The sequence below is a fragment of the Pantherophis guttatus genome, chromosome 9, assembly GCF_059756535.1.
Source record: "Pantherophis guttatus breed Tessera chromosome 9, ASM5975653v1, whole genome shotgun sequence".
Classification (NCBI taxonomy): domain Eukaryota; kingdom Metazoa; phylum Chordata; class Lepidosauria; order Squamata; family Colubridae; genus Pantherophis; species Pantherophis guttatus.
In genome coordinates, this window is record NC_142071.1 from 9,132,470 (window position 1) to 9,154,552 (window position 22,083).

General features: G+C 43.0%; 1 protein-coding gene across 3 annotated transcripts in view; it reads left to right on the forward strand.

The window, feature by feature from the left end:
• Window positions 1-20,449, forward strand: part of DPYSL2 (dihydropyrimidinase like 2) — a 92,091-nt gene extending 71,642 nt beyond the window's left edge. For all 3 annotated transcript variants that reach the window (XM_034436850.3, XM_034436851.3, XM_034436852.3), the window contains exons 9-14: window positions 4,482-4,638; window positions 5,551-5,692; window positions 7,562-7,732; window positions 12,752-12,931; window positions 14,062-14,227; window positions 16,065-20,449. In XM_034436850.3, the coding sequence (XP_034292741.1) occupies window positions 4,482-4,638; window positions 5,551-5,692; window positions 7,562-7,732; window positions 12,752-12,931; window positions 14,062-14,227; window positions 16,065-16,156 (908 nt within the window). In that variant the 3' untranslated portion in view covers window positions 16,157-20,449. The remainder of the gene's footprint in view (window positions 1-4,481; window positions 4,639-5,550; window positions 5,693-7,561; window positions 7,733-12,751; window positions 12,932-14,061; window positions 14,228-16,064) is intronic.
• The last annotated feature ends 1,634 nt before the right edge of the window (window positions 20,450-22,083 follow it).

Consider the following 22,083-nt stretch of genomic DNA (forward strand, 5'->3'; position numbering starts at 1 on the left):
CCAAGTAGCTTGTTAGGCTGCTGGCTGTTTAAAATCCATTTCCTCTCTGTAACTCCACCAGCTGGCTCAGTAGCTTTGCTAATGGTAGTTTGCAAATAGGAAAGTGACCTCATCTTTTTAGTCCCTGCTTGCTAACACTACCATTCTTTTATATTCCCTTCATGGTCTCCACCCCGCCCTGCTAAGCAGGATTCCCTCCAACAGCTTCTTCCGTCTTTTATTTACACAAAGCATAAACCTGCTTTTCCATATGTCAGTGCAGCAAGCCAGACAAACAGGATTTCGAGTTCTGTGTACTGATTCCTCCCTGCAAATCCGGAACTGGATTAAAGAGAGTGCTTCCAGGTTGAAACCCAAAGATATAGAGGCTATTTGAGATGTCCCAAACATTGAGTGGTTAGTAGGTGCTCTCTATCAGCTGGACAACTGGACAACTTTTTTTTTTTTTTTTTGCTTTAATTTATATGCCGCTCTTCTCCGGAGACTCAGGGCGGCTTACAATGCGTTAAGCAATAGCCTTCATACTTTTGTATATTTTATACAAAGTCAGTTTATTGCCCCCACAATCTGGGTCCTCATTTTACCTACATTTGAAAGGATGGAAGGCTGAGTCAACCTTGAGCCTGGTGAGATTCGATCTTACTTTAATTGCAAGCAGCGGATGTTAATAACAGTGCTTTAGTCCACTGTACTACAGGCTCTTTGTCCAACTGAATTGGACAGAGCTCCATAATCCGAGCAAAAGCACTAGATCAGGGATTGCTAAATTTGAGAACTTCTTAAAACTCGTGGCCTTCAACTCGCTGGGAAATTCTGGGTGTTGAAGTCCACCAGTCTTAAAGTTTCCAACTTTGGAGAGTCCTGCAGAAGGTTAAGTTCTCATGGTTGTTCTTTGTTCTTCACAAATCTGCTTTTGGAATGCTGAAAAATTACCCGTATTCCTGACTTGTCATAACTGTAAGGTGTCATAACTCCTGCGGCATTCTTCATTCTGATACAGGCAACCCCATCTTCCTTCTGAAGATGGTCTTCAGCACTTTGAGATGGAGCTTCTGAAACAGGACAATCAAGTACCCTCTCTTAGTACCGCAGTTTGATTGTTGCCTGTTTGTTGCTCCTAATACAAGCGTGAAACAGAGCAGGAGTGCCCTGGGATGGGTCCCATTACCGTCCTTAACCTACACTCCCCGCCCCCAAAACAACAACAATATAGCAACATTTTATAGTGCTACAGTACTGAAATTGTGCCTTGATATGGTGGCAAACAAACGTTTGTCCTCAACGTTTGGTGGATTAGGAGTTGGCTTTTCTGAACAGCCTCATCCCTGGAAACCTATTGGTAATGCAGTCTTTATCATGTTCATGCTTTACGCTTTGAAAATAAATGTTTAAAAATAAGCCTAAGGTGTGAAACAGTCTCAGAACATATATTTACTTCTGATGCTCATCACCAGGTTCTTTTATTAGTCCCAGGCAAAAATATTTCCCCACAATTCCACCGTTCTTGGAATTGCCAGCTAAACAGCATCGAGAACACTTGTGCTCTCTTTGTCCTCTCTCGTTTAAGCTTTATTATAAAAATAATTTATTATAAAAATAATAAAGCTTTGTTAGATGTAGTTGTCTTAAGATGACGGGTTTCCCCCCCCCCTTTCCCTCCCTTTATGCAAGAAAGTATTTGAAGACGACATGATGCTGTCTAAATAAACCCAGATTAATCAGATAAGCGTTTTTGTCTCGGGAGGTTTTACAGCGCTTGTAAACACTTATCTGTGCTCCTCAGCTTAATGTGTGTTTCTGCAGAGGGCGGTCACTGAATTACGGCATGCTGAAGCCTTCCTTCCTTTTATTTATCATCAGCTGCTCTGTTGCATGAATTTAAAAAGAAGCTGGCAAGCGGGTTAAGTTAAATGAAGGGAAGAGGGTTAAGAATCAAACGATAAATAGAGTTACACGTATGATGCCTTGCAAAACAGATTTCACATTGAATCCAAACTGGGCCACAGTTGATACTCAAACTGTGTTGGGAATACCTGCCTGGAATGGTTCAGAATTGGTCGGCATACAAGATTAAATAACAATATCAATATTAACAGGCGCCTTGGGTGCCATCCCCAAAACAACTGGAGCATCGCTTGAACACTATCGGCATTGACAAATTCATCGTCGGTCAATTGCAAAAGGCAGCTTTACTCAGAACAGCTTACATCCTGCGACGATGCCTCTTAACACCTTCAGACATCCACATCTGCCTATCCCAGGTCCTTGAGAAGCACTCACTAGGTAGATAAAAATTCCAAATCCAATCTAAACACCTGGCTGACTTTTGTGACCAACCATAATAATATTTACCTTTGGGAAAACTAGCTTTCAATGACTTTTGTCATCAAAAGCATCTGCCATTTATTTTCATGGAGCTTTGCAGCCTAGATTGCTTTGCCAGTGTCTGATAAATCGGGAGTTTCATGATACTAAATTCTGCAGATTTTCCTGCATGTACTCTAGCTCTGCATGGTGAATTTTTGGGATGGTGTCTTCTCTGTGCGTTCTTCCATAGTGATAACATTCATTTATCTTGCCTAATGATAACTGGTTAGTCCTGAATATTGTATGCTGGGTTAAGGGATTTGGAGATTCTGCTCCATGAAGCCATTCTTATGGTGCTGCAGAAATGCAATTATAATTTCATTTACTCTTCCTGTTAGTACCTAGTCCCAGGGTATGTTGGATTCTCACAAACTGTGAAGTGGATTGAGCTGGAAATGATAACTTTTTCAAGACCATTTAGTTGGCTTTTTGGCTAAATGGTCATTTGAGCTCCAATCTTTTTGAAACTCTTTTCTTGAATGGATGGAAATTGCTTACTATGATTCCTGTTAGGGAATGTTTGGTTGAGCCTTCAGATTTTGTTTCTTTCAAATCTCGTTCAAAGAAAATGGAAAAGAAAATCAAGAAGGAGAGTGGTGAAGTGTTCAAAACCTGTCTTTCTTATTTTTCATAAAGTACAACAGACGTTCAGGTGCATTAGAAGGACAGACTATATCACTCCTCAGTGCCTCCCACAGAACTTTTTTTTTTTTTTTAAAGACTGGAATTTTTTTAAAAAAAGCAACCAGATCGCCAACATCTCACGAGGTTCAGCCATCCAATTTTCCTAACCAGTCAATCATTTATTTCCAGTTTCTATACTATTGCAGAACACGTAGTGCAGAGGGTGCCAAACTCGATTTCATTGAGGACCACATCAGGGTTGTGTCTGACCTCAGGGGGCCGGGGTGGGCGTGGCTAGGGTGGGCGTGGCCAGCTTGACGTCACTCCTGTCAGGGACACCTGTGGTGGCCTGAACACTCTGCCAGCGAAAACAGGCTCCTGAGCTCCGTTTTCGGTAACAGAAGCACCGCAGGCCGGTTCCTCACTGCTTCCTGGGCGGCCTCATGGACCAGATCTTAAGTACCCCACGGGCCTTGAGTTTGATACCCCTCACATAGTGGCTTCACTGCCTCTTTTTTTCCAATAGGTGTCCGTCAGCCTTCCGACTGAGAATGAATTACGCATTTTCCCACGGATCTTTTGTTCGTGTCTTCATTGACATTAGAACAATGCCCCAAAGTTCCTATTTTTTCCCTTTCTTTTTTTCTTTCTTTCAGTGTTCTTAACTAGCAGTGCCTTGGCCAGAGTCCCACCAAGGGCTGCATGAGACAATACCGTTCTTTTTTCTTTTTTTTTTTTAATTTGATTTATATGCCGCCCTTCTCCGGAGACTCAGGGCGGCTTATAATGCGTTAAGCAATAGCCTTCATCCTTTTGTATATTTTATACAAAGTCAGCTTATTGCCCCCACAAACTGGGTCCTCAATTTACCTACCTTAGAAAGGATGGAAGGCTGAGTCAACCTTGAGCCTTGGAGAGATTCGAACCTACAGTAATTGCAGACAGCTGGTGTTAATCACAATGCTATCAGTCTGCTGAGCCACCAGTCCCACTTGAATTCTTGAATCTATAGTTGCGTTGAATAAGGCACCTTCCAACGCTTATTTGTTTGCCTGCAGGTTGATTAACCAAATATTATTTATGCATTGCTTCCATCGTATTGCTTCCTGGTGGATAGCAAATCTCACATCCATTTAAATAATGGCCCCACCCCAGGGGTGAAATCCAGCAGGTTCTGACAGGTTCTGGAGAACCCTGTAGTGGAAATTTTGAGTAGTTCAGGGAACTGGCAAATACTCTGAGGCTGGCCTCAGAGTGGGATGGGAATGGAGATTTTGCAGTATCCTTCCCCTGCCATGCCCACCAAGCCACACCCCGCCCACCAAGCCACGCCCACCGAACCAGTAGTAAAAAAATTGGGATTTCACCACTGCCCCACCCTATAACCTGGCTTTGCTCTCCAGTTCTTTTTTCATAGTAAGCCAAGAGTGAAGGTGGATTGCGTACGGACCTGGCAATAATTGTCCTGTTCATCCTGTCTTGATTAACAGGCACTGTGGTGTATGGTGAGCCCATTGCAGCAAGCTTGGGTACCGACGGATCTCATTACTGGAGTAAAAACTGGGCCAAAGCAGCTGCTTTTGTCACCGCTCCACCACTGAGTCCTGACCCGACTACTCCGGACTTCCTCAATTCTCTGCTGTCCTGGTGAGTTGAATTGGAGGTGGTGACGATCCTTACATGAGTTGACTCTGATCTCAAAACACGGAAAATGCGTGCCATAGCAGGAGATAGAAATTCTGTGTTCCATGCAGACGGCTTGGATTTGGCACCAAGTTGACTGAGGCTGTTGGGTTAAAAGGCTGTCTTCACAAGCCTTCCTCTTCGATTTATTCATCTCCCCTGCATTCATTTGGGATATTTGAGACGTAGACTGAGAATGTGCCCCACTTTCCATCAAGGAAAGTCTTACTATGCTAACATATCCTCTTGGCACCTGGGAAGCTTTTCAAAATATATGGCTCAGAATTCCAGTCCTTCCTCCCAAGCTAAGATTTAAAAGCACAGCTGGTAATAAAGAGGTGATTTATAAGGTAAAGGTTCCCCTCGCACATATGTGCTAGTTGTTCCTGACTCTAGGGGGCAGTGCTCATCTCCGTTTCAAAGCTGAAGAGCCAGTGCTGTCCGAAGACGTCTCCACGGTCATGTGGCCGGCATGACTAAACGCCAAAGGCGCATGGAACGCTGTTACCTTCCCACCAAAGGTGGTCCCTATTTTTCTACTTGCATTTTTTGCGTGCTTTCGAACTGCTAGGTTGGCAGAAGCTGGGACAAATAACGGGAGCTCACCCCGTTACACGGCACTAGGGATTTGAACCGCTGAACTGCCGACCTTTCGATCGACAAGCTCAGTGCCTTAGCCACTGAGCCACTGCATCCCCATGATTTATAGACCGTGATTTATACACCGTGATTTATAGAGATGAATAATTTGTAGTCCTGCTGCAAATTTTGTTTCCTGCAGTGAGCGTTGATTAAGTGCAGGGGTTTTTTTGCTTTTGCTTTCATTCTGTCATTCTGTCGTTGATGAATAGAGCTACTCTTGTCTTCTGCTTCCAGTGGAGATCTCCAGGTTACTGGCAGTGGCCACTGTACTTTCAATACTGCCCAGAAAGCTGTTGGGAAGGACAATTTCACTTTGATCCCGCAAGGAACCAATGGAACTGAGGAACGGATGTCCATCATCTGGGATAAAGCTGTGGTGGGTTTTTTTTAATTTTTTTTAATTTGATTTATATGCCGCCCTTCTCCGGAGACTCAGGACGGCTTACAATGCGTTAAGCAATAGCCTTCATTCTTTTGTATATTTTATACAAAGTCAGCTTATTGCCCCCACAAACTGGCTCCTCATTTCACCTACCTTAGAAAGGATGGAAGGCTGAGTCAACCTTGAGCCTTGGAGAGATTCGCGTAGACCACTGTACTATCAAGGCTCAAGGGTTGTTTTGGTTTGTGTTGGGATTACGTCTACCAGTGCTAAACAATGTCAACCAGGGGTGAAATGCTCCCGGTTCGGACCAGTTCAGGCGAGTAGGTAGCGATGATGGCCGGTGGTTCGGAGAACCGGTAGCAATGGAAGCTGGAGGCTCTGCTCACCCGCCCCATTCCCCGACTCCTACTGCCCACCTTTCTCCCACGGCTGGCTGTCAGGGAAGGCAAGCGCCCGAAAGGTACCGGAGTCGCTCACTCTCCTTCTTGAATGAGCCGCTCTGGTCCATGTGCCAGTTGCGCAAGCACACATCCAACCTGCCACTGAATTAAATAAATAGTGTGCGCTTGCGCAGCTGGCGCGTGGACCAGAGCTGCGGGAGAAAGATAAGGACACACCGGCAGAATAGAAATTTAAGAAGTTTTCCTACCGGGTTCTGTGGGCGTGGCTTGGTAGCAGGGGGGTCTTGTGACTGAGTGGGCGTGGCTGTGAGTGACTTTGATTTGGCCACGCCCACTCAGTCACAGGACACCCCCCCACAAAGCCACGCCCACAGAACCAGTAGGGAAAAAATTTAGATTTCACCCCTGATGTCAACCATCTGTAACCAAGTTCCCTGCAGTCACAGATTGGCAGAAGCTTTCCAATGCCAGTTTAGTTGAACATTGATACAGAGGACATGAATCCATTGGCATCTAGGGAATAAACTTGGACATTCAGATCCAGATCAGGCTCAACACTTTTAAGGATTCTCTCTAGCTTGGATAGGAGACTATCATTTGAGATCACATTGTGATTAGCATTCATCTGCCTCTGTAGCTGTAGTGATATGTGGGAATGGGAGACAGGAGGAAGAACTGCAGCCTAGACAGTCGTCATGCAAAAGGGATCTCGGCTCATGGAAAGAAAAGGGGCGTGACAAGCGTTTCAGAAGGGATTCTTCCAGGGGTGAAATGCTACCAGTTTGGACCGGTTCCCCCGAACCAGTAGTAATAAATACTACCAGTTCAGGAAAACTGGTAGTACAAAAAAAAAATGCTACCAGTTCGGGCGAACTCGTATTTCCAATGATTAGCTGTGCCGCGCGATTTATATTTGCTAGAAAGCAGGAAATCCTGCTTTCTAGCAAATTTAAATCGCGCGGCACAGCTGTTCCCCCCCCTCGCTGTTCTACTTACATTTGAAGACTCAGAAAAGGCTTCTTAATCCTTTTTCAGCACTGTGTGGTAGCGCCTGCGGTGCACATGCACGTGAAGCGCATGTTTGGCATGTACCCCGTATGCATGCGTGAAGCAAACCGGTAATGAAGTGAACCAATAGCAGACTTCACAGCATTTCAGCCGTAGATTCTTCCTAGCTTTCTGAAAAGCAGAATTAAGTCCAGTCTTTCCCAGTTTAGTAGACTTCGTTTGCTTAGAACAAATTTGTAGCTGGGCAATAGAGTTCAAATGCAAATAGAGCCAAAGAGTCAGGCGTAGCTCAACAAAATAATTCCTTTTGCAGGCAACTTGAAATCCCTCCCTCTCTCTCTCAAAACGGTATGGGCATGGATGACCGCAAGCTTTTTCTTTGATGATTAGTTTTTTCCCCCCTGCTACTGCTGTCGTTTTTCCACTGTGACTGTTCTTTTCTTTGATTTAGGTTACTGGCAAAATGGACGAGAACCAGTTTGTTGCTGTCACTAGCACCACAGCAGCCAAGATCTTCAACCTGTATCCACGGAAGGGGCGCATTGCAGTGGGATCTGATGCTGACCTGGTGATCTGGGATCCTGACAGTGTCAAGACGATCTCAGCCAAGACACATAACATAGTAAGTTTGCAGATTAAAAACTAGGGCACTATACTGGTGAAAATGCCGGACTGCATTGGGAAAACCTAGGGGCTGGCACACCATTAATCACAAAACAGCCTTGATGCTATAGGACCGGGATGGCGAACCTAAGGCACGCAGAGCCATCTCTGCAGGCACCCGAGCGGGAGGTGCGTGCACCTCCCACCGGCCAGCTGATTTTCGGGTCTCTGACGCGGGGGCGGAGCGCATGTGGGAGATGCATGTTCATGCACGGGGGTGGGACGGTCATGCGCGTATGCATGGGGGAGGGGTGCACCCCTGTGCCAAAATGGGCCACGGGGGGTGCAGCACATCCCCCCCCGTGACCTGTTTTTGGTCCCAGGAGGCTTGAGGGAGGCCTGCCAGGCCCAAAACGGACCACGGAGGGTCGCGTGCACATACGAGTGGGAGCGCGGAGGTTGCACATGCATACGTGGGGGGTGGGGGGAGCGCGGGAGGGTCATGTGCACATGCGCGGGGGCGGGGGAGTGTGGAAGGGTCACACACATGTGACACACACACACACACCGCGTTCCCCCCACTTTTGGCACACAGTGGCAAAAAGGTTAAGTCATCACTGCTATATGACATGGAAGCGCAACTTGGAATGGACTTCTGCATCACTGCATGTCATGGAACATATGCGTCTGTCGTCTGGAGATGGTTGCATAATTGTTGCATTTATATTTCTGCAAATGTTAACATTCTGGGTAGGGGCACTCAAAACAACAAAGCATCAACAGGATGTCAGCATTCCAAGAAAATCCCAACCCCAAGTAAAGACGCGGAAGCAAGCATTTTCCAAAGTTCTCTTTACTAGAATAGGCAAACTGGCACATCTGGGAAATCCCAAATCTGAAAATCCGGATTTTCCTTCAGTAAGTCAACACTCCCCAAACCACCCCCTTTCTCCTCAATCGATCACTTGCTCCAATCAATGTCCGTTCCATCTCGACCCAGCCCCCTGTCCACTCCTTCTCCAGATGCTGGATCGCCCTGACCTTGACCGACATGAAGAATGCTATTATGTCTACTAACAACCCTTCTCCTAAATCCCCCCTCCTACTTTCCCACACATGAGGAGGTGGCAGCATTGAAGCTTCCAGCCTAATATGGCTTCCAAAGCTGACACAGGAAGTCAGATCAACCAATCAGCATGCAGGATGCCTAGCTCTGCATAACATGTGGTTAAGATTTGGGAGTTGTTTCGTTCGGCCTGTCTGCAACCATTTGTAACCTGCGTTTACCCATCAACGCCTTTGCAGCATAGGTATGCATTGACACCTATGCCCAGTTGCAGACAAGTCTAAACCAAGCTTTACTTCTTGTAAAGAAGTAAAGCCCAACTTCCCTTGATGATGGTTGTGGGGAAAGTGCTTTGAAATATACACTATCTCCTCCTACACTGCCGATCCAATCAAGATCACAACTCAAACCTTGCCTTATCTTGACAGATAATGAAAACCTTGCCAGCCCAAGCTTGGCAAACATCTTCGGTAACATCTGTTAACCAATGGGGGGGAAAAGGCTAAAGAAAAAAAAAAAAGAAACATTGACAGATTATCTGTTTGAAGTTGTTTTGGGGTATTAAAAAGAAGAAGAAGAAAACTCATCAACTTGTGGAGGATAGAAAATGTGGATTTTTTCTCTCTCCTTACATTTGGCAATCCCTATTATGCGAACGCAGAAAGAACTCTTCTTGGATATCTGGAAGAATCCACTAGTGAAATTCAATAGGCTAAGAACTCTATCAGTGCATTTGAATTTACATACCCTTTTGTGCATTCATCTTTAATAAATCCAAAACTGTCTTTGTAAACATAATTGCATTGTATTTATTGATTTAGCAGAATACTAATCAGATTGACATTCGGTTCAGCGATTCCATTGTCTATTTCAACCCTTGGTAGAAATGGAGCCGAGCGTTCTCTAAAGAACTGCAATAGAAGCAGAGACACAGTCCGAAAAGAAATGTTGTAATTGACCTTTAAAGACAATTTTATAGGAGAATTTTCTGCTTCTTTGGCCTTGAGAAAAAAAAAGAGAGACAAGGGCAAATGAACAAGTTCTTTATTGTCCTATTTACATCTCCTCGAGCTACTGGCGAAAAGCCCAGGGAATTTTTAGAAATCAAGTTTTCTGTGTTTTCTGCTTATGAATCTTCTTTTTTTTCCCACTACTACAAAGACACAGTTATTTCCGCTAGACAAGGATTTGGGGTGAAGGCAATGTTGACCATCTCTCTAAAATCTCTCCTTTCACAAGGAGAATTTCATCATGCAGTTGGATATCTTTGGGTGATCAATGTTTGGTTGCAAAACCTGAAAGAGTGCAAAGTTGAAATATATTTGAATATAAGTATATTGAATGCATATTAAGAATGCAGAGTATATTGAAACCAAAAGGTGCATTCGGTGGTAAGACTAAACAGCAGGTGCTGGATTTCAAACTGGCTTCCAAAAATACCTTAACAATCTTAGGAGGATACTTTTTTTTTAATTCACCCAAAGTAATAAACTGGCAAGCTTAAATCGGGGGGAAAAGGTTTTACTTGCCATGGCCAATTTTTCTTTGAAGTTTGCTTTCCCAAAAAAATTAAAAAAAATGTTATACAGATACAAAAATCGGCCTTATCCAAACTTCTTTAAAAGAAATCTGGTCAATCAGTTTTTTGGAACCTGCTTGCTAACCTGAGATGTAAAAGTTCCCCTTGCACATATGTGCTAGTCGTTCCTGACTCTAGGGGGCAGTACTCATCTGTTTCAAAGCCAAAGAACCAGCACTGAATTGTCCGAAGACGTCTCCGTGGTCATGTGGCCGGCACGACTAAACGCCAAAGGCGCACGGAACACTGTTACCTTCCCACCAAAGATGGTCCCTATTTTTCTACTTGCATTATTTACGTGCTTTCGAACTGCTAGGTTGGCAGAAGCTGGGACAACTAACGGGCGCTTACCCCATTACGTGGCACTAGGGATTCGAACCGCTGAACTGCCGACCTTTTGATCGACAAGCTCAGCGTCTTATCCACTGAGCCACCACATCCCAGACCTGAGACTTGGGGGTTGGCAAATGTAACCTATCCTGGAGAAATTGGAGAAGATTACAAAGGAAGATGTCAAAGAGTTAGTTGGGGTTCACCGTGATGTGTTCTGACTGCTTTTGCAGTGTGGAGGAGGGAAGCTTCAACATGGAAAAGGCCTGAGGGAAGATACAACAATATCTTGGCTGTCTCACTTGCAAAGTGAACTTTAAGCCCTGAAATCCAGAGTTTCGTCGTTTAATAAAAAACGTTACAGGTCTTGACTTATGATCACAGTTGTAAGTCAAGTGCTACCTGAAGTATACCTGGATTTCTGTGGCTAAACAAGGCAACTCACTGCAGTCGTTACATGAATCAGATAATTGTTAAGCAAATCCCGCCTTGATGGAAGCCAGCTTGGAAGGTCACATTAGCAATAGCACTTAGACTTATATACCGCTTCATACTGCTTTGTAGCACTCTCTTGAGCCGTTTACAATGTCAGCATATTGTCCCCAATAATCTGGGTCCTCATTTTACCGACCTTGGAAGGATGGAAAGCTGAGTCAGCCTTGAGCCATTCAGGATCGAACTCTTGGCTGTGGAAAGAGTTAGCCTGCAATACTGCATTCTAACCACTGCACCACCACGGCTCCTAAATGATCACAAATGGTGATCACATGACTTTGGGAGTCTAGCCATTGTAAATAAAGATATGCCAGTTGCCAAGTTCCTGAATTTAGTCTACATGACCTTGAGAATCCTTCAACAGTTGTAAATGCAAGTGGAAGTCTCTGTTTTCAGTACTGTTGTAAGTTCAGATGGTCACTATACGAAGGGTTGCAAGCCGAGGACTACTTGTGTCTCATTTGAGTTCTGTTTCTGCCCTTCTGATAAGTTCTGGTAGGCTTAGCTCACTCCAGGTCCTATTTCTGTAGTGGGATCATCTTTCATGATATGGAAATGACAATTTTCCTGTTGCTGTACCTGCCCTATGGAACTTCATCTCCCTTGATGTCTGTCCAGCATGCGCAACATGTTTCATGAGCAAACTAGGTAACATCATCAGTGCTGATAACGTTACTTCGTTTGGTCATAAAACGACTGCAAGAAAACGCTCAAGCTCAGAGACCACCTAGGACCCCACAAATCTAGGAAGTTTCATGTAATTCCAGAGATGAAATTTGAAGGATGGATTACTTTGGGTAGCAGCATCTCAATTTTTTTTCTTTTTCTTTTTCTTTTTTATTTAAAAAGTTTTACAAATACATTTTCTCCCCAATTCCACCCCCCCAAACCCTCCCTAACCCACCCCTCCCCCCATGACTTCCTCTAAATAAAATCCAAATCAAAATTACATTTTTGGAAACTTAAACCCCTCCATCCCCTGTGTACTATTTATATCTTCAAAGAGCTCAGTTAATCTATCCCTAAATAATACATTCAGCTAAAAGCTATCTGATATTTCCTAGTTTGATATTTATTCTGCACATAATCTATCCACTTTTTCCACTCCCATACATAAGTCTCTTGAGTTCGATCTTTTAAATATGCTGAAATCTTCGCCATCTCTGCAAAACTGGCCATCTTCAAAGTCCATTCTTCAATAGTGGGCATAGTGTCATTTTTCCAATATTGGCCTATCAATAATCTCGCTGCTGTCACCATATACAATATCAGCTTTGTTTCACCCAATGTAAAACCCTTAACTATACCCAATAAAAACAGTTGTGGAGAAAACTGAAGTTTTTTCTTCAAAACATTTTGCATAACCCACCAAATTTTTATCCAAAAAGCCTTCGCTTTCTTGCAGGTCCACCATATATGATAACATGTGGCATCTAAGCAATCACATCTCCAACATTTTGGTTGAACATTAGGATACATGCATGAATCCTAATGTTGCATGCAGCATCTCAGTTTTCCTTGAGGCCAGATTCTCATCAACTGTGGACCTGTCTTCATTTGTCTTCCAGAATGTGGAGTATAATATCTTTGAAGGCATGGAGTGTCGTGGGTCTCCTTTAGTGGTTATCAGCCAAGGAAAAATTGTTCTGGAGGATGGTAATCTCCATGTAACCGAAGGGTCTGGCCGATACATTCCTAGGAAACCTTTCCCTGACTTCGTTTACAAACGTATCAAAGCAAGAAGCAGGGTAAGTAGCTTGAATCAACATCACCTTTACGATCTGGTCTTGCAAATTATTAAATAAATGGGTCTGTTAAAAGGAGAATCTTAACAGTTGGGCACATCTTGAAGATTAGCATTTGTTGGAAACTACCGCATCCTTTGATCAGATGGTTGGAAATGTATGGAAATATAGCCAAGAATTATGAGTTTGGACTGATTTCAAACTTCCAATCGTCAGGCTGGCTGAGTTTCTTGAGAAAATATTGGTTAATGTCTCAAAAGATGCAGCCTGCTTCTCCGAACCACTGTAGTCAGATTTAATGAGGTAGACTAGAGTGATGCCATTCTTGATAGGAAAAAAAAAGATTTTTCTGTCTTGCAATTCAGGTCTGCCCTTTTTTTTTTTTGCTTTAATTTATATGCCGCCCTTCTCCGGAGACTCAGGGCGGCTTACAATGCATTAAGCAATAGCCTTCATACTTTTGTATATATTTATACAAAGTCAGCTTATTGCCCCCACAAACCGGGTCCTCATTTCACCTACCTTTTGAAAGGATGGAAGGCTGAGTCAACCAGAAGTATTCTTTCAATGCTTCTAATTTGGAATCTGTGAGGAAATGTGCTTCATACAAAATCCCACAATGGCCCCGGTTCATACATTGTCAGAATACTTGAAATTTCCTTAAATTTCATTGGATGGTGCAAGTTCTGTCTCCTTGGGGCAAATGTCCCCACAGGCCAACATTTTGCATGAGGTCTGGTAAGCTTCTGATGTTTTTCCACCAGCTGTTGGTGGTCTCACAAGCACATGGGTTTAGGAGAGCAGAAAACTTTGAGGTAGCCGGCCATCGTCTGCTGAAGGTGTTGGGTTAACTATATTAAGGAGATCATAAGCAGAAATACTTAAAAAACCAGGGGGTGGGTGGAGTCCCAACCTTGGCAACATTTAAGACTTGTGGATTTCAGCTCCCAGAATTTCCCAGCCAGTGTCCCAACTTAGCAACTCTAAGACCTGTGGACTTCAACCGAGAAGGTAGGAAGATGTATAGGATCCAAGCAAAAGCAACTGGGTTATTTATTCCTATATTGCCAGATATTTCTCATTCTTTTCTTTCTTTCCTTCCTCTCTGCCTTGACATCACTTTTACCCCCAAGCTGGCTGAATTGAGGGGTGTCCCACGAGGTCTGTACGACGGCCCTGTTTGCGAAGTATCGGTGACACCAAAAACGGTCACGCCAGCTTCCTCAGCCAAGACTTCCCCAGCGAAACAGCAGGCTCCACCCGTGAGGAATTTGCACCAGTCTGGATTTAGCTTGTCGGGTACATACTTTTACGAGGCTAAACTATTGTCTTTGCTTTATTTGACTAGCATTCTGGGAGGGAAGAGGAAGGGGGAGGATGTAAGGGATCTCTGCTTACTAGCTTAGAAGCTTCTGCTTACCAGCTCTGGTTCAGTGTTGTAGGAGTAAATACAGATAGTAGGGCTAAATGAAGCTGGTTTATCATCCCCTGGGACATGTTTTGGGTTGCTGGAATGGAGATCTCAGTGAGATACCACAGCATCTCCAAACTGCAGTTTCCAGAATTACTGACTGAAATGATCATAGTTCAGAATAATGGAACAACATTAAGCTATACAGGTAGTCCTCAACTTACAACGACTTACAGTTGAGCCCAAATGTTCCATTGCTAAGTAAGACAGTTGTTAAGTGAGTTTTGCCCCATTTTACGGACTTATGACCACAATTGAGCCCAAAGTTTCTGTTGCTGAGCCAGACATTTAAGTGAGCTTGGTCCCATTTTACAACCTTTCTTGGCTCCGTTGTTAAGTTGAATCACTGCAGTTGTGAGGTTAGTAAAATGGTTGTTAAGTGAACCTGGCTACCCCATTGACTTTGCTTGTCAGAAAGCCACAAAAGGGGATCACGTGAACCCTCCCCCCCCACCGTCATAAATGTGAATCAGTTGTCCAGCATCCAAATGTAAATCATATGACCATGGGGATGCAGCAACGGTCATAAGTGTGAAAAATGGTCCTAAGTCACTTTTTTCAGTGCCGTGGTAATTTCGAACGGTCCCTAAGTGTGAACTGTTGTAAGTCAAGGTCTACCAGTTACTGATCAGTCAAATTCACCAGATTGCAGTTCAGCCAGTCAACGCTTTAGACCAGGGGCGTCAAACTCGGTTTCATTGAGGGCCGCATCAGGGTTGTGTTTGACCTTGGGGGGCTGGAATGGTCGTGGCCAGCTCGATGTCCCTCGTGTCGGGGGTGCCTGTGGTGGCCCAAGTGCTTTGCCAGTGAAAACAGGCTCCCGAGCTCCATTTTTGGCTGGGATGGCTTCCTGCAACCTGTTCTGTCCCCGTCTCACACACGCACCCCCACAGACAGTCAATAGTGAAATAAACCAGCCGACAAAGGTTTCTCTAAGAGCAGAATTGGCAGCAACCCAGTGGCTGGCTGCCAAGAGTCTTTTACTTACGAAGGGAGTGTTTTTCAAAGCCAACACACAACTGATGAGAGAATATTCAAAAAGTCCAGCAATGAAGAGAGGTTTGTTCAATATCAGTTTTTGCTCGTCACAGAGCTTGAATGGCCACCACACCCCCTTTTATACCCTGTGGGGTGTGGTCCAATGACTCAGCCTAATCCCTGGTACGCCTCTTCCTCTGCTGCACGCTCTTATCTCTGCGACGCTGTCGAGGGTCCAGCCAAGACTCATCATCATCATCATCATTACTGTCCACCTGCGGCTGCATGGAAGTGCTTGGCCCCGGGCCTATCTCTTGGCCTTCGGAGGACACCGGAGGCATTGCCAGAGAGGAGGGTCTTGGAGAGGGAGGCCTTGCCAACTTCTCTCCTTCACTCTTGGAGTCTGCTCCTGCTGATAACACAGGTTTGGTGATCGGAGCCACAACACAACCCTCCCGAGCACGGCCCTCCTGAGCTCCATTTTCACTGACAGAGACACTACAGGATGGTCCTTCACTGTTTCCAGGGCGGCCCTGCGGGCTGGATCTGACCCCGGAGCCTTGAGTTTGACACCCCTGCTTTAGACTTACTTTGAAATCACAATATAATTGCTCATGTTATATATATGTGTACATCTTCAGTTTCTCACTATGCTTCTCTCTCTCTCTCCCTCTTTCCAACTCATAGGTGCGCAAATCGACGATAATATCCCACGGCGTACTACGCAGCGCATAGTTGCACCCCCTGGTGGCCGTGCCAACATCACCAGCTTGGGTTAAAAAAACGACACCGGGGGAGCAAAAGTCCACTTAGAGATGGTGGGAGAGGGTGGGGGCACTTGAAAAGACCTTTTTAAAAATTCTTTTAGAGCCTGTGATGGTTACTGCGGATAGCAGTGGATGAGGCCATAGCCTCTCTCTCCCCCCCTCTCTCTCCTCCCTCCTTTTCCTTTTATTGTTAACCATTTCCCACCCCGTCTCTTCACAAAACCTGCTCACTTCTCCCTCCCTCCACATTTGGGAACAGACACTCTCCTCTCCCACCACCCCCTTTTCTGCTTTTAAAAGAGATAAACATTGATGTGTAGAATTTGTAGTTGACGTGACCATGAACATCATTTCTTTGCTTTGCCTCTTTTATGTTTTTTTTTTTAAATTTTCTTTTAAAGGAAGGATAAAGTGAATTTCCCGTGAGCTGCCTCTTCAACCCTCCCTCCACCCCTACCCCCCCCCCCAATCTATTAAGGTTGGGTTTTCACTTCTGCGAAAGAGAAATAAAAGGGTTTATACTGGACATTTCCAAAACTGGACTTGCCAATCATGTGTCTTAGAACATGGGGGTAACCATCCGAGATCCCAAACCCATGGATAGCCTTCTTTACATTTATAGAGGGAGGAAGATTCTGTGCTGCTAAGTCAAGGTGTAATTGTGAAGTGTATCCCATCTTATTTTGATATTTAATATCTTTATCCCACTCTTGAAGCAACTGAAGGATTCTTCGTTTTCTTCTGTGTATGTGTGTATATGTATACGCATATGATTATGGACTTGTTCCTGCCTGTTGCATTGTTTGAGATGCCTTATTTTAGGATGGAGAGAATCTTTCCATTTTCCTTATTTTCTTTTGAGTTTTAGGGTCCCCCATAACTCCACCATATTCTGGTCATTTCTTGCATCAACCCAACCTTGATTTTTGCCATCCAAATGATAGTTTTTCCACGGGTTCTCCAAGGGGGTTCTTTTGAGTTTTGGAATCTAATGTATATCTTAGAACTAAAAGGCATCCTCCACTGTACTTTCCCTAAGGTTACCTGATTCTCTATAGAGTGGACCCTCTCTTATTTAAACTCTTCCATCTCTATTGGAAATAGGTTCTTAGAAAATCCAAGCCACAGACTCTTTGAGGGATTGAGAGCTCAGAGAAGGGAACTGGCCAGGGAGCATCTTCTAAATCCTGCACTTAAAAAGTGTATAGTATTGAAAAAAATAAGGCATCAGTCTATTCTTGCCACTATCCCAAAATAAGAGGGCCAGCAGTGGAACTTAATTGTCCCCATGGCTTGTTTCTTATATTCTAACAACACATGAGTTGTTTTATAGCTGGGAATCTTAAGTCTACTACAGGATTGCCCTTCTTGAGCTCAATCTTCATCCTTCTACTAATAGTAATATTACTATTGCTTAACCACCCACAGAGTGTTGTAAAGTGCTTATGGGGCAGGATATAAGCCTAAATGTTATTGCTCGTGTAGTCTTAGAATGTTGGGTCACTTGACTGAGTGAAAACTGAGATACGGGAGAGACATGTAGGACTGATTCCCAGAATCCCTTGGTGCAAGAAAAAGAAAATGGACCGAACCTGGTGTGGGCAAATAGAAATCCTTGCTGTTCTTTGATCACAATACATCTGGATTATCTTTGGAGTTAAGGTTGTGCAACCTTTTGTGTGGAACAGCAGTTCTGTACTTGTACGGAAGGTTTGAGGGACCTGGTGCCTGAATCAAACCATGCACCCGTTGAATGTTTTGGTTGACGTGTGGAATGAAATAGGGCTGTACAGAAGAAATGGTAGTTTCTTTGGTCTGGACACAAGCGGTGTGGGAGGCCTGCAGAAAAAGCCAAGGACTTTGCCAGCTCAGGTTAGTAAAGGAAAGATGGCATAATGGACATAATGAGGAAGCTGATGTGATGCTCCTTGCTAGACATGGGTGACAGTTGAGGTCAGAGACAAAAGTCTCTGGGAAGGTTTTGGGTTGAACCAGTGGAATATACTATTTGGAACTGCTGAGGGAGAGAATAGGTGTCATTCATCAGCTACAATCTGCTTGCCTATTCAGTTTTTGCTTGGCCATAACCCAGAATCACTAAAGCATTGAGCTTTTGGGTTTTCTGCAGAAGTTCTAAAACTCTGCATTGTTTGGGGTTGAGACTAAAATGCTTCTACTTTGTGTATACATGCATGCACTTGGCACAGACTCAAAACTGCAGTGTCCAGTCACGGCTCTTTAAATCCCTTGTGCTAACCGAAGGCAGTGTATCCCTAACAAGCTAATAACACTGCCAACGTCTCCTGAATCATCCTTCTTTTAAATATCTGAAGGTCTTTTAAAGGTCTGAATGTGGGTGGATTAGAAGTGTTCATTTAGGTGCACAGAGGCCTCTTAATATTTATTATTGGTCCAGTGAAGTGGATGCGCCTTTTGCCTTGTTCCAATCCCGTGATAGAATCCAAATATGCATATTGCATAAGTTGCGAGTTTTAACTGTATGTAGCCCATACAGGAACTGGCATAATCCACAGTTCTTACCTGATCCGAATATATAGAACTATAACCACTTCCATTAAACCTTCTAGAAGGTTAACATGCATAGATTTTAGAATCTCCCTTTTCTTTCCCATTCTTGTTGGGTTGGTTGAGTCATTATTGGGTCGCATCCTTCCTTTATTGTTTACTTCCTTTTTTAAATAGCAGTCTTGGTGTACACCTATGGGATTAATTTGTGCCTTTACTTAATCTTGGATGCAGGTCTTGGAAGGGTTTTATAGCCCCATTCTTAAATCCGGTCGACTGTGCTAAAACAAGATTTTAAGTTTCTACTTTCCCTAAGCTAGACCAGAAGCCCCTTGAAACCTAAGAGGATGAAGGATATGATTGCATTCAAAGCCAAAAGTCCTAAGGATTTTACCCAGCACGTATTTTACATGATTCCCAGATACTCCCTCATTAATAAGTCATGAACACTCCTTCCTCTTTCTGCTAACTTAAGGTCAGAAGTGGCCCAGTCCAACATGTCACCTGTCACCTCTTCCATGCATAGACCAAGCAGAACAGAGCATTTCTTCCCAGTTTCTGAGTTGACATCCACAGATGTAGTCTACTGGTCTCTTCTGGATCCTTGACTGTCTGTATTTTTTCAGCTTGTCAGTACGGACTGGGCTCACCTCTGTATCACCGTATTTACTGGAATATGTGTGAAGCGTACATGCTTTTGTAGATCCCCGATGTTCTGGTAGCTGTGGAGCAATGGATGTTCCTCCTCCCATACATTCAGCCATATGAAGATAATCCCTAGGACACTTCCTATCTTTGGTCGACATTCGCCAATGCTCAGACCGGAGTGGGAAAAAACCCTGCCATTTGGATGCTGAAATGTATGGTGTGATAGGTATGAAATTTGAAGTTAACCTGCCCTTTCCCCCCCTTTTTTTGTTCATGTTGTTACGGGCAACGAATTCCAGACCATTTTCAAATGGATTTCTTAATTTTTTTTTTTAATTTACTTACGAGATTGCACTTTTATTAAGAAAATATTTAGTAAGTGTAATATATATATGTGTTCAGCTGTTTTTAATGTTATTTTTTTCATTTGTGCTTTAATAATGCATTTAAGCATTTTTTTTAAAAAAAATGGGAGAACAATTCTTTTGTAAAAAAAAAAAAAACAACAACTCCAAGCAACCGTATTTGTTTCAGTTGTATGGAATGAATGCAGCTCCCTGCTATTCACTTGAGTCTTCCTTCCTTCTTTCTTTCTCTCTCTCTCTGTCTCTCTTTCTCCCTCCATGTTCATAATTGTTGTTTTGCTTTGTGCTTTGAGATGGGGAATAGAAAAAGTTTTTTAAAAAATTGCAGGCTATATAAGCATGTTGTTTCCTGTGAGAGCTCACTCGCTCCGTGTGTCTGTTTTTAATGACTGTCCTATGTAAATGCATAAAAAAAAAATGACACTGAACATGGAATTAATTTACCGCAGTGACTTGATGCTCTAAAAGAAGAGAAAAATCATAATGACAGATAATTAAACTATGTAGAATTTAATACTAGCTGGATTTTACCCCTTGGATTTTGTGCTTGTGAACATGAGTGAAGGAGCTGTAAGTGCTAAGATGATCATGTGTGTAGACAAACAAACAACAAAAAACCCCCCCAACCCTAATATTTGACCATTTTCTGGATGGGGAAAATAATGGCATAAAACAAGTCGTGTGTTCTTTCTTTCTTAAAAATTCTGTGTTACATTACCATGGGAACTCCTTAATAAAGATGACATGTTGTTGTTTCAGTTGCTGAGATGGGGTGTCCAAGAGGTTGATGTTATTATGTGTGAGTCTGTTGTGTGTTTGTCCAAGCCGAGATTGCAGTTTGTGCCAACCTTCCACAACCTGGAGACTTCCAAAGGCCTGAACTTCAACAACTGTAAATCCTTGGCCAGGTGTGGAAGGAAAGGCTGGTATCGCCATTTCTTGGTGAACTTCAGGTATACGTGGAACTTTGCATCGAACTCAACTTGAAATGTAACAAGATCACGACTTCAAGCTATAGTTAGTGATGCTGACTTTAAGGATCCAGGTGCTAACGCCAAACCATATATAATAAACTCTGAAAATTTCCAAAACGTGCAGATTCGCAAACATCTGTTTAGTGTCAATAATAGAGCACCAAATGTGAAATGTAGTGAGACTGGGCCAAATTGGGTATGTGTTTATTTTTACTTACATGTGCAAAGCCTCACACGGAGACCCCAAGCATGCACAACTTTGTGGATTTATTTTATGCACAAAGGTGCCTTACACCTTTATTCCACTTAATTCAAAATTTAATTCTCAGGTTGTGCCTGCTGCAAGTAATTTCTGCTGAGTGAAATGGAATTTCTACTGAGGTTGGGCCGCATTCTTGTTGCCCTTTGCGCTAAACTACAAAGAGGTCTATCTTAGTTGATTGTGTTAAGTTAGCCATTGTGTACATATTGATTTAGGACTTAGCATTATGATTTTGCAGTATTTGAAATGATTCAAGATAATACTCATTCCATTTTCATCTTTCTGAATAGTGATTTTATGAAAGATTACAACAAAAACTAATACAAAAAATAAGGTGCAGAAAAGAAAGTAAACAAAAAAATAGAAAGAAATGGAAAATTAAAATAAGAAAAAAGAAAGAAGTGACTCTCACAAGTATAAACAATTAACTGCAACCTGTAACCTTCTTTTAAAATACAACAAATGATCTCTATTTATATCCCATCTCTTATCTATAGACAAATTATTAAAACATCATTTCAGACCTGATATAAGCAAAAGTCCATTAAGGATTACCAGAGATGATAACATACCTATTTTAATCTTGATCAAATAAACTTTATATCCCTTCCTTTAACTTCTAATGATTTTGATTGTTAGCCCCTTTAAATAATCTAGAATCTTGATTTTTTTAATCATTTTTTTCTTTGTCCCTCTTCCCAAACCCCCCCTCCAAGACCCTTTCAAAGCTTTAAAATCCAATATAAGAAAATTATTCTTTATTATTTGCATATCACCTTTAATTATTAAGATGTAAGATGGTTTCTTTTCATGTATCCAGTGTGACATCTTTTTCCATATCCTTGTTTCCTTCCATTTTAAAATCTACTTTCAAATCAGACTCCTGTCAGATAAAACTTGTTCCTGTTCCATAACACCTTTTAAACATAGAGGCAGACAGTATTAAAATTCTGGGACCATTGTTCCAAAATATATCAACATGGTCAGGATTAAAATGTTGAAACAGTGAATGGAAACTGAACAAGGAGAGAAGCAACCTAGAACTAAGGAAAAATTTCCTAACAGTGAGAACAATAAACCAGTGAAACAACTTGCCTACAGAAGTTGTGGATGCTCCATTAGTGGACAATCATTTGTCCAGAATGGTTTAGGGCAGGGGCGTCA